Source organism: Artemia franciscana, chromosome 9 (assembly GCF_032884065.1).
Source record: "Artemia franciscana chromosome 9, ASM3288406v1, whole genome shotgun sequence".
Taxonomy (NCBI): Eukaryota; Metazoa; Arthropoda; class Branchiopoda; order Anostraca; family Artemiidae; genus Artemia; species Artemia franciscana.
The window spans coordinates 28,979,736-28,992,966 of NC_088871.1; the positions used below are offsets into that span (position 1 = coordinate 28,979,736).

General features: G+C 34.8%; 2 protein-coding genes across 4 annotated transcripts in view; one reads left to right on the top strand and one right to left on the bottom strand.

Moving 5' to 3' along the window:
* LOC136031239 (RNA polymerase II transcriptional coactivator-like) overlaps nt 1-9,979 on the bottom strand; it is a 28,331-nt gene extending 18,352 nt beyond the window's left edge. Inside the window, exon 1 of one of the 3 annotated variants that reach the window (XM_065710644.1) lies at nt 9,844-9,979. In XM_065710644.1, the coding sequence (XP_065566716.1) occupies nt 9,844-9,903 (60 nt within the window). In that variant the 5' untranslated portion in view covers nt 9,904-9,979. Of the gene's footprint in view, nt 1-9,237; nt 9,379-9,540; nt 9,682-9,843 lie in introns of those variants that run through there. The other 2 variants (XM_065710643.1, XM_065710641.1) reach the window with 2 other exon arrangements.
* A 93-nt stretch (nt 9,980-10,072) lies between these two features.
* The window catches only part of LOC136031240 (uncharacterized), a 58,310-nt gene continuing 55,151 nt past the window's right edge, over nt 10,073-13,231 (top strand). The window contains exon 1 of the mRNA XM_065710645.1: nt 10,073-10,224. Coding sequence (XP_065566717.1) covers nt 10,198-10,224 — 27 coding nt within the window. The 5' untranslated portion in view covers nt 10,073-10,197. The remainder of the gene's footprint in view (nt 10,225-13,231) is intronic.

Sequence of the window (13,231 nt, forward strand, 5' to 3'; positions counted from 1 at the left end):
CAACAAAAGAATCAAGATGTCCAGAAAAAAAATAAATAATACCAACAATCTAGGATGTTTGCCTAATAGGCATCATCTTATCAGCAATAATAGCAAATGGTGGTGGCCATTCAGTAGCAGTTAGATTTGTATTAAGGCATATTTGTAGTTGAGTCAATAAGTTTGGCAAACATGGGAGTAAGATTTGTGACAAAATGTGACTGTGGTTCATTTGTGGTTCACCATTAGGAAGGCCTTTCAAGCTATCAAGAATTATATCACCTTTGTATTGGATTCTTTGTATTCTATGGAGCTGGGAACCATAACCCACTTTAAGTTGTTTATATGCAATCAGACCACAAAATAACCCCCATTCTATGGTTTTTACACATAAGCTGATCTGCTTTGGACTTTTTGGCAGTTTCATCTACCAAACTTTGCTTATGAGCTGACAATTCTAGATGCTGGTCTATTTTCGTCTTGAGATTTCAGAACTCTCTTGGTTGATTTGAGCTGGTAAAGGTAGTTCAAAGTGAAAAATTGTAAGTGATTGGATTAGTGTTGGTGCAGGTTAAACACTAGGCCTGAAGCTCAGTTTATTTATCAAAAATTAGAAACTTAAACTGGTCATCTAAAAGAGTCTGAAGTCTTGTTGTCGTTTTGGCACTATGGCAATATCAAGAAAGCCTTGAAATCGTTAATACTACTAGGTTTGATGTTTTCTAGTACAGAGCTTGATGAACAAGTTCCTTTGTTCTGAAGCTTTTATCATACTTATATAATGTTTTTATCTTACAAATACTAGCTGGTCTGACTCTACAGTCACTACAGAATTGGTGCCATTGTTCTGAGTTGTTTCTGGGGATTGACTGGTTTGGAGGGAATAGGAGTTAGAGATAACTATAGGGTTCACATTGGTTGGCTCTGGGGTGCTTAAAGACCTATCAACTGTTTGATTAACATGATTGTCTTTTCAATTGATTCATTTTCTGAGTCAGGAAGTAAGTACAGCACAAACTATGAGCACTGCTGAACTGGGTGGTAGAATTGAACTAGGTATGCTACCAAAATAAGTGACTAGAAATTTAGTGACAGCACTAGGAATAGATTGTTCCCCTTTTTAATACAAAAGGCTGATTAGGGTGTTTTTTGGCAATATGGTCTTTAACTGTATATACCAGCTAGACACCTTGCAATACCCGCATTGAACAAGGCACTTTGAAGCTGGATGCATGTCTTAATAAAAGCAAAAAAGAAGTGGTTAGTCAAGTTGTAAGTGTGTTAGACTGCAATTCGATGGTCTGTGAGAGAAACAAAACAGGGTTTTTGATGGGAACCAACACTTTAGATCAGCTTAAGAAATTTTACCAGGCCTTGAAAACTGTAAAGTAGCATTGTTACTATTCTACCCCACTTTTTGTATGCCCCCTCCCATGTACTGTGCAAATATGTATCCCAAACTTTATAAGTCCAATTCATTCTATCACAAGTCACTTGTCCTATTATGTTATGAAACCGGTTTTGTGAGATCTAACCTAAGTGTTACTGGATTGTTTTTGTTTAATTAACAAGTACAATTAAAAACTCACTATTCAGTTATAATTCCATTTTGTTGCAGGTATACAATCCAGTGGCATTGATTCATTGTGACCCAATTAAAAAAATAATTTACAAATCTTTCAAAATTTTCCATATTTATTTTAAGTTGTTAGCAGCACTCTTGTTTAAAACCAAGTACCTGTAAACTGAACACCTGTGACAAAATCAAAAACCAGAAAAGCTAATGGGAAACATAATTTGGGTTATATATTTGAGTGTTAGGGAGGGGGGAGTCTGGTATGGAAAAAGTACCAAAGCTGCTGCCTGCTAGTAGAAGAATTTGACAGACTTTCAAAAGCTGCCAACACTTTAGCAGTACAACTTGTGTTTTAACAGCTTTTCTTTGAGCAAAATTTGAAAACTGCCAAGTAGCATTGCTATTTTGCTACCCCACTTTTTACATGGCAGCCTTTGGCATTCCAATTGATTTAGTAAAAGCATGTCCTGATAAGTTATCTAAACCTTTATCAACTATTTTTAATGCAATAACTAGAAGTGGTTCATTCCCTAAGTGCTGAAAAAAGGATATATTACACCCATACAGAAGAAAGGTGTTAGATTGGATTTTTATGGGGTCCAACCAATCATCTTAGCACCAATATTCTCTAAACTGTATGAGAGTTTCACAGCAGATTGGCTTAAAAGGACGATCCTTGTACTTATTGATGAACAATTTGGAAACATGAAAGGTTTATCAACAGCACAATGCCTGGTCAGTCTCCACAATACTGTATATAAATTACTTGACAAGTCAGATACCTCAATCTCCATTTAACTGACCTCCAAAGGGCTTCTGATATGGTTAATCATAATGTTTTAGTCAAACATTTGCTGAATGAATTTAGGTCCTTTACCATTTTTGGTACTGATTAACAATCTTGCTAATGAATCAGCTGAATAGTTTGCCATTGCTCAAAAAGTGCAGAAGAAATATTAAGAGCAGGGCAATGGAAATTCTCAAAGACATTGCAAGTGAAGCAGCCTAGTCAAAAATGAAAGTGAACTCCCATAAATCTCATATCATGACCTTTAGTTTTCTTAAATCAAAGCCATCATTTATAACCCCAATACCTCATGAAATATTTACAACAAAAACAAAACTCTTAGGGGTCACACTGACAAGCAATTTGAAATAGGAGGCCCACATTTGCTCTAATGGTAAACAGGCTAGTACATCTCTGTCTCTCCTTAAACTATTAGCTAAATTTTCATGCCCAAAAGCACATATCCTCCACCTTTATATATATTTTTTTATCTGTCCACAGCTTGAGTATGCTTGTCCAGTGTGACATTTTGGTCTTATGGTGGATCAGTCTGATAGGCTAGAAATTATCCAGACAAGGAGCCTGAGAATTATTTTTGGTCAGGGCAAGGTGCCTTACATTCTCCTCCTCAAGGAATTCTGCCTCCCTACCTTGGCAGCCCAACATGTTACTCTTTGTACCAATTTTGGAAATAATCTGCATCATAACCCATGCTTGTATATTCCTACCCCCTTATTGCCCTCCAAAGCCACATCACATCTACCCCAATCAGAAGCACACAAAATCCAGTTTTAAATCCTATTAATGCAAGAACTGTGTATTACACAAAGATCTTTGTGCCAGCATTTGTATTGTTGATGTGTTAGTTTTGTTGTTTCATTTTTATTTGACAGGCCAGTTGGATTCATTGCTGTATGTTTTTTATAATGTACTTTTACTTATCCCCTCGTTTTTATTCATTTTACTTATATTACTTACTTTTAATTGTTTTACTCACATTCTACTTATGTACTTTAGTTTGTGTACTTAAGTACTCATTATATTTGACAGGCCAGTTTGGTTCATTGCTGTAGGCAATGTTTTAGTATTTCACTTATGTTTTTTTTTGTATACAGTGTAGGCTACTGACTGAAGGCAACAAGTTTGGCATCTTTTTACATTGTGAGAGTTTGCTTGATAATAAAGCACTATTCTATTCTACTTTGTACATCTGTATTTGGTCTTCTCTCATTCATCTATATTTTAGGGTGGGTATACTCAGTTTGAATAGTTGTCCTTTATAGCTTAAGTCTTTCAAACCTAGAAGAAGTTTAGTGGCATGTCTTTGGACCTTTTCCAAGGCAGCCAAGTCTGTTTTATAGTGGGGTCCCCAAATCACATTCCCATACTCTATTGTATGTCTGTTCATCCCCATACAGAGTTTTACAAAAGTATTGTTCTCCAAGTGCTTGAAACTTTGTCTGATCAGCCCAATGAGCTGTTATGCTATGGGAACAGTTTTCTGAGAGTGCCCATGAAATTTTAGCTGTGAATCAACAATAATGCTGAGATCTCTTTCAAAGCTAACAAGTGTCAGTAACATTCTGCAGCCTGCTTTGTTGTTTATTGTTAGTTGGGGCACAGGAACAGTATTTTCTTCTGTTTATTTTTTGTGTCATCTTCATAGGTTTTGGTAGAGCTGATGATAATCCTATGACTTTTGTTGATTAAGACTTTGGAGAGGAGAAGACAAATCACAATACCTTGTATCCCCCCCAGTCAACTTTACAGGACTCAGTATGCTGTCCCATACTCAATCTTTTTTAGTTTGATTTCTGAGGAATGATTCTATCAAGGATAGTATTTGTCTCAGCAAATTGTACTGTTGGAGTTGATCCATTACCTTTGCATGTAATAAGCTTTCAAAAGCTTTTTCAACATCAAATAGTACTGCCAGGATGCCAGGACCCTCTTTCAGTGCATGTGTGCAAACATTGAATGTTTCTAATAGTTATGTTGTACAGTTTTTGCTTGGTAGGAACCCATATTGGTCTGGATTTATCATATTACTCTGCAATGCATGATTCTATATCCTGTCTTTTATGCATCATTTGAAAAGTTTACTGACCAGTGATGTCAAGCACCATGGGTTGGTAGTTTTCTGCTTTTGATGGTTCACCTTTTTAGTGGTTGGGGACAACAATTGCTTTGGAGCATCTCAATGGTATTGCACATTTGTCTATAGATCTTTGAAAGATTTCTAGCAAAGGTTAAACAATATATTCTACTCTGTCTTAGATCCATAGTGCCTCAATTCTGTCTGGGCCTTTGGGTTTGTCTGATTGAAGTTTCTGGAGTTGTGGTTTCATTTCTTCCTTTGTGATGAAGTCATTTGTTTCATGGGGTTGGGTGAAAATGGACCAAGTTGCATCAGGAGAGTACAGAATTCTTGTCACTCTGAAAAGGGTGTGTGAGTACTTTGGAGACAACTTTGCCACCATTCTTTATTTTTTTGAGTGCACTTCAAAGACCACATGTTGGCAAATAAACCACCATTTTCTGATGGATCTGGCAACCAAAAAGCCAGGATAACCATCAAAAAGTACAGCCATTCTTTTGGGCCATGTTTTATAAAGTATGAGTATTTCAGTATTTCACTTGATATTGATCAGGCAATTTTGCTACTGACTTTTCCATTATATTACAACAACCGGATATTTCTGTCTAAGGTCCAATGAAGGACTGTCACAAAGATGCAAAGAGCTTGTGGATGATACAACACCCTAGAAAACATAACACAATATAATATTATCAGACTTGTTGGTAATGTGGCTCCAAGGTTATAAACAAGTTATTGAAGATTATGAATAAGATTTTTGAAAAAGGCAAAGTACCTAATGATTTTAGGAAAATCTTAGTCAAACCAATGTATAAGAAGGTAACAAGGTTGAGTATCATAATTATCAAGGTATTAGTCTGGTCTCTGTAGGTAACAAATTACTTAATAATATGATACTTTATAGACTGAGATATAATGTAGACAAAGTTTTAAGGGAAGAACAGTGCAGTTTTAGAAAAGGCAGAGGATGTGTTGAACTAAATTTTACTCTTAGGTTAATAATTGAGAAGTGCCTTAGTTATCAAACACCTTTGGTCCTCAGTTTTATAGATTATGGGCAAGAATTTGATTCTATTGATAGAAGAGCTTTATAAAAGGTATTATCCTTATATGGTATACAAGGCAAATACATTTGAGTGATTAATGCTATGTACAAGAAAAATACTGCTGTGATTAAGGTAGGAAATGAGGTTAGCAGCTGGTTTTGTATTAAATCAGGAGTTCAGCAGGGTTGTGTTCTATCCCCCTTTATATGAATCATTTTGATGAACTTTGTCTTAAGGACCACAGGAAAGGCAATGGGAGACCACTGAACCAAATGGGGAGGAAAAACTCTCCTTGACTTAGATTATGCTAATGATCTAAGCATCCTAGATGAAAGTGTGAGCAAAATGAATGAACGTTTAAAGGTTTTGCAAGCTCAGGGTGCAAAAATAAGTTTGAAAATTAATGTTAAGAAGACTAAGTCACTAAGGCTAGGAATAAGTGAAGATAAAAAGGCAACATTGGGTAACAAAGATTGATCAGGTGGGCAGCTTCACTTAAATTTGTAGTATTATTAGTAAAGAAGGTGGGAGGAGTGAAGATGTTAAAGGTAGAATAGCCAAGGCTCAGGTTTTTTTTTCACAATAAAAAAAAGTTTGATAGAATAGGAAGATAAATCTGCAAACCAAGATTAGAATATTGGAAGGTATGGTGATGAGTGGCCAAATATGGCTATGACACATGGGCACTCTGAAAAGTGGATGATGATTTACTAGATGTTTTCCAGAGAAATTGCCTATAGATAGTTCTGGGTACCAGGCTGACTGATTGTGTTTCAAAAGTAGGCTGTACAAAAAGTGTGGTTCAATCCCACTTTCTAGGGGCTATAATGTAAGAAAGGTTGACATGGTTAGGGCATATTCTGCAGATGAAGGATGACAGATTGCCAAAGATTGTCTTTTTCAACCAACCATTTGGGGCTAAATGGAAAGCAGGTCATCCTCATCTGGGGTGGGAGGATGTCATAAAGAAATATTCAAAGGAAATGGGAGCTTCTTGGGGGGTTGTAAAGGGGAGGCTTTAAATAGATTGGGATGGAGGAAGAACATGCATAGCTGTATTGGCCTCAAGTGGCTTGGTGCCTTCTTAGTAGTAGTAGTGGCATTTCCAAGAGAGCTTTTATCATCATCAACATTTTGAAGGGTATTACCATAACAGGCATCTTCCCATTCAACAGAAATGCAATAACAGAACATACATTTTGTCATCTTATGTTATCCATGATCTGACTCCAGATACAGCAAAATAACTAAAAGTTATCTTGACAACTTTCCAGGAGCCAATCATGCATGTTCAGCCAGTTTTTCTAGAGAAGCTCTAGAAAAACGCTTATGCTCATGGCTACTAAGGTTTTCAGGGCTTTTAAAAAGATGCAAGCCCTGGAGAGCAGGGTATTGACAGAAACACCAGTGAAAGCTCAACTTGAGACAGATCCTAAGATAAAGAGAGGTCACAGTCAAGCAAAGAAAGGCTCAAAATCTATCAGGGAAAAGAAACCAGTTCTACCAGAGATTTCCAGCAATAGATACTATGTCATAAGCCCCTTTTGATGATGATTCTTGTTATCTGATGGAGAAACCAAGCTACAGCTAAGTGATGATTTGGAACTTCCAGGAGATATCACAGAACTATCAATTAAATCAAAGAAAATCATTACACTTAGCAAAAGTGTCATCACTCTAGGGCAAATCAGCCAAGTATTTTATTACAAGAGTAGTAGAGTAGTTTTATTGATCTAAAAATGTGAAGGTGAAGACAGTTCAAGTGGTGACAAAAGATATTTAGAAGTTAATTTCTCAACAAACAATTCTGGCAGATTTATAAACTATGGCAGGTCTCTATTATTCATCAAAAGAAAAAATGTTCACTTTCTTCTACCTGACAAAACCAGCTGATTAGCATACAAGCTTCATATTACTACCTAAAACTTAGAACAGTCAAAGATTAATGCTTTGGTTCAAGAAAAGTTCTTTAATGAAAATAATAAGAAAATGCAAAAATTGATGTTTTACACAAGCTCAGAACATGTCATACTACTCTTCACTGGAGGGTGGTATAACACAGTTGACTATGTCCAGAATTATGATAAATATTGAATAATGGTGAAGAAAAATCAGAAAGATTCTTCAGCAACACAGTATATACTACAAAGACTTGTGGCAACAAGCATGCACATTTGAAGAAAATAAAAATAAAACCAATGAAAATATGTTATACTACCCAACTCTCTCCTATATTTTTCTGTTTCTTGATTTTGTCAGCATTGATTCAAATTACAAGAATTGAAATAAGAGTGACCCATGGAAAATATGTAATGAGGGGGCATAGTGGAAGCAACTTCAAAATATGTTAACTAGCCTACATTTTTTCAATTTGCAAGGAAGTAGGCCTAAAAATTGATTTATTTAAACAGATAAGTAATTTACTATGGGGCAGGGCAGAGAGCAAATGCCTCCTCCAGACCCATATTTGCCCTAACCCCAGCTAAAATTTAGTTTCTGTAAATTTGTTTTGTCAAAACTAAGATAATCCTTCATAATTCAAGTATCCAGTGAGACAGGCAGAATTTCTTCAGTATATTTTTACCTTTATGGTAATATATGGACCATTGGTAAAATTATAGTTTATTGACTTTTGGCTGTCTTGGAAAGGGGTTAGGTTAGGAAAATGAAACTTTCAGAGATGGGTCTACAGGCTTAAGTATATCCTGGGAATGTATTTTGAAGTACCCACCTCCACTCCTTCTCCCTCTAGAGGGCCCTGAAATTTGCCTACATGACAGGCCTATACCTATTGGAATTTTGACAAAACAACATTTTACATTAATTTTCAGTTACCAGCTGCTTTTTCTCTGCCTTTAGTTCTGAAAATGCATTTCCTGTTATTTGAGTAGAATTGTGAGCCATATCAATGTCTTGTTTTCAAAATTTAGGAAATGTATTTGCATATCTTTAAAACCTTATAAATTGGGATTGAGCAAAGCTGTGAAGCTGAAAAAATTTTGTTGTACCTCATTTAAGCAGAAGACCTATTTTGCAAGATTTCACTTTTATAACACACATTTTTTTATAGGTCATCAAAGGTCAGGACCCTCTAGAGGGAGGAGTGGAAATAGCCACTTCAAAACACCTTCCCAGGATATAATTTAGCCTATAGACACACCCCTGAAAGTTTCATTTTCCTAACCTAGGCTAACCCCTTTCCAAGATAGACAAAAGTCATTAAACTAGAATTTTACCAACAAAGGTTCTGCCCCTGAGAAATATATTAAAGAGCATTATTTTGCATATTATGAAGTAAGAATTGTTTTATAAACATGTTTCCTTATGTAATCCTGGAACACTAGGCTTATACTGCCCCAATTCTGCATAAATACCTTTTTAAAAGCTGTTTCAGGATTTTAAGGTTTTCCTCCACAGCAGTTCCAACAGTGCACTGATAGGCTATCTACTAGGCTACAAATTAGAATAGCCTTTTATTCTACTATTATACATCTATACTAAAAAAATATACTATATTTCCAAGATAAATAGTAGTAGGCTAACTATTCTGGAATATTAGCTTTTCTAAATCAATAGACCTAGAGCTACCTTTTCAGCCTCACCAACCTTAAAAATTGGGTACATAGGCTATATAAGGAAGAATGACAATGTCTTCTTTTGTTTTAGGCCTACATTACTATTCACCAAGCAAAACTTGGAAGTATGGCCTAGCAAAAAAATCCCACCCAACAGAAACTAATAACTTATTTACATCATCTGGTCCGCTGTCAGAATCAGATTCAACTTCTCTTTTGTTCTTGTCTTTCCCCATTTCTTTATTCGAAATTTATAATTTCAAAATACAGTTCTTCTCAAAAATTATTGACTGCGTTCGAGACTCATCCGATTACTTATCGGCTTATACTAGGTGTATCGGCTTATGCCTCACCAACCTTAAAAATTGGGTACATAGGCTATATAAGGAAGAATGACAATGTCTTCTTTTGTTTTAGGCCTACATTACTAGTCACCAAGCAAAAAAATCCCACCCAACAGAAACTAATAACTTATTTACATCATCTGGTCCGCTGTCAGAATCAGATTCAACTTCTCTTTTGTTTTTGTCTTTCCCCATTTCTTTATTCGAAATTTATAATTTCATAATACAGTTCTTCTCAAAAATTATTGACTGTGTTCGAGACTCACCCGATTACTTATCGGCTTATGCCAGGTGTATTGGCTTATGCCTCACCAACCTTAAAAATTAGGTACATAGGCTATATGTGGAAGAATGACAATGTCTTCTTTTGTTTTAGGCCTACATTACTATTCACCAAGCAAAAAAATCCCACCCAATAGAAACTAATAACTCATTTACATCATCTGGTCCGCTGTCAGAATCAGACTCAACTTCTCTTTTGTTTTTGTCTTTCCCCATTTCTTTACTCGAAATTTATAATTTCAAAATATAGTTCTTCTCAAAAATTATTGACTGTGTTCGAGACTCACCCGACTACTTATTGGTTTATTCCAGGTGTAGCCCAAAAGATACAACCAATACTTGTCTGGCCGCGTGTGACGTTATGCATTAATTTTAAAAACCGCGATGAATGCGTCACCTATGTGTTCTCCGCGTATTTTCAAAGTTGGAAAACGTTGTTCTGATTGACTGTTTTTTTTGATTGATTGACTGATTGACTGACAATTTTTGGAACTGGATTGACCTTTTAAAATGGAGAACATTAACTTTTGTGATCAGGTATTATTATGTTTGGATGACTGTTTTCTATAAACCCCTCTCTGATTAAAAATTTTTTGTAGAACTAGGTGATTGTAACTCAAGAATCAGCTCAATTTTTGAAGTTTTTTTTTGTAAATCTGCACAAAAAATTCTCCTTAAAAGTAAAAATTATAGTATCAAAAGCAGAGCAGAGCCGCTGATTTGCCCTCTCATTAGTTTCTAAGTCCAATGTTTCACCTCTTCCTGTTCCCCAATTAGGTCCAATATAACCTTAGGTTAGGTCATCTACAAAAGTTCATAAGAAAATGCAGTAGCCTGTATGTCGAATGCATGACAACTTTGAAAGAAAACATGGTAAAATTTGGGGAACAAAGCTTATGTTAACAGACTGATCAGATTGATGAGAAAAAAACCTACCACTGGCATCAGACTTTCATTCTGAATCCAAATATGACATTAATTTTCCATTCCAAATTATTTTCAGAATCACTTCTAAACTAATTTAAGTTTCTTTGATTTTTTCACATAAATTTTGGTAAATTTATGACACTTCATAGAACTGACTTACCAATAAAGTGCACATACTACTTGATGCCTTTTTTATAGCCTATTCTTTACAAATTTAATCATTGCTTCTACCGTAAATTCAAATTTAAGCACTTTTTACCTAACCCAGACTAACCTTATTATAAATAATTTTAGCACTAAGAAAATGTAGCATTATTTTTTCAAAAACAATAGGCACTGAGGAAACATAGTATTTTTTTTTGTAGATAACAAGCAATAGCTCATAATTTGATTGAAAATTTGTCATTTTTAAGAGCTCAAGAAGGGCTTAAATTTGAATTTGCTGTAGAAGCAATTATTATATTTGTAAAGAAAATAAAAAAAAGCATCAAGTGGTATGTTCCACTCTATTGGTAAGTCAGTTATATGAACTGTCATAATTTTTTGAAAATTCATCATTTTAAAGAGCTCAAAAAGTGCTTAAATTTGAATATACAGTAGAAGCAATTATTATATTTGTAAAGAACATAAAAAAAGGCTCATATGGTTTATTCACTTTATTGGTAAGTAGGTTATATGAACTATCATAATGTTACTGAAATGTCATTATAGCAATTTGATTTGAAAAATACTAAATTCTGACTGATTTGAATTGAAAAACGCTAGGCTAAATCTTGCTGAGCAGTGATTTGATATGAAAAATACTGAACAGCTTGAATCACTTTTGGGGAAAAAACTACTAGTACTGAGAAAATGAAATATTATTTTGTCAAAAATGACCAAAAAAACAGCATTGAGAAAAGGTAGCATTATTTTGTCAAAGACAACTGATAACTCATACTTTAACTGAAAATCTATCATTTTTAAGAGCTCAAAAAGTGCTTAAATTTGAATTTGCAATGGTATGTTTACTTTTTTGGTAAGTCAATTATATAAACTGTCATATATTTACCAAAAAATTACTACTAGCATCAGAATTTCATCCTGAATTGAAATAGCCTATGGCATTCATTTCTGTGGCAAATTATTTCCAAAATTACTTCTAAGCTTCTATAAATCAGCATAACTTTAGCCATCCCCCATTCAGAGAACAAAACAGCCAAAATGAATTTAAGTAAGATCTATTTGACCTGGTTTATTTAAATATATAAAAAGTGACTAAATTAGTGACCTAGTTTCATAGCTTAACCTTGTTTTGGGTGAACCTGTGCAATATAGATCTTCCTGGTTTATTTTGTTCTTGTTTCAGAACTAAGCAATTGTTCAGAACTACAGTGTAAAATTTGGACTGTGATCATATTGAGCCTGAAAGCTGGAAAAAAAATTCAGATTACTCAGATTCAAAAGTATCATTTTCAACTATTCTGATTTGTATATTGCCGGTTATCAGAAAATGTCTACATGTCATATTAGGCTACAATAAACAAATCTATATATAATGATGAAGTGAGCAACAACTTTTTCAAGACTCATGGTGTCTTACCATCAACAAGTAATGTGCCAAAGCTGCAATACACCATGCAACTAGTATGCATCTGAAAATATTTGGAAATGCAGCAAGAGCTATGTCACCCGAAAGACCAAAATGAGAAGATTCTACAACTACTTGATACCCAATAAAAAAGGGAGTTTGTTTCATCAGGGCAGGACTAACCCTTATCAAATCCTGATATTTATAAATCACTTTCTGTCAGATCATTTTGGGCAATCAAATGGTTATTGAGGAACTCCAAATAAGTTAGAAAACAAGCATTGACTGGAGCTCTTTTTGCTCTCAAGCTCTGATGGCTGGGCAAGGAAGCCAAGAACCAATAGGAGGTCATGGTGTTTAAGTTGAAATCAAGGAAACTCTGATGGTGAGAAGAAAGCACCAGAGGGGAAGGATTTTATGGCAAGTTTGGGTTTTTGGTGGAATAGAAAGAGAGAGAGAGAGCTAAAGAAAAATTATTGTACCCCTGAATGATGGCCAAGAAGGTCTCCAAAGAAACAAGGGAATTTTAATTCCTATGATTAGAAAATATATTCAGCCTTGAAGTGTTAGTTACAGTGATAAATAGGGAGCTTGTAACACATTGTCCAGCCATGGATATACTCACTACCAAATCAATCACTCAAACAATTTTGTTGATTCACAGGACTGTTCTGTTCATACACAAAATATAGAAAGTCTGTGGAGGTGCTTCAAAAAGCACTTTAAAAGAGCAGGGATGTAGACAACATACATGAAGCAGTATGTGTCCTGCTTCTTATTTCTGCAAAATTTTGAGCAAGAAGACAGATTTCATCATTTTTTGACTAAAGCTGCAAAGATCTATCCCTATGGAATTGATAGACCACCAGACAGTGACACCCCTAGTGCATCAGAAAGTGATGATGAAGAGTTAAAAATAAATTATTTGTTTGTTTATTTTAAGTGGTATTTATCTGATATTATTAAAACTGTATATGTAGGCGCTATATATACTGTCATAAAGTGTTTGTTTTGTTGTTTTTAAAGAAGCTTAGAAGAAATTTTTGA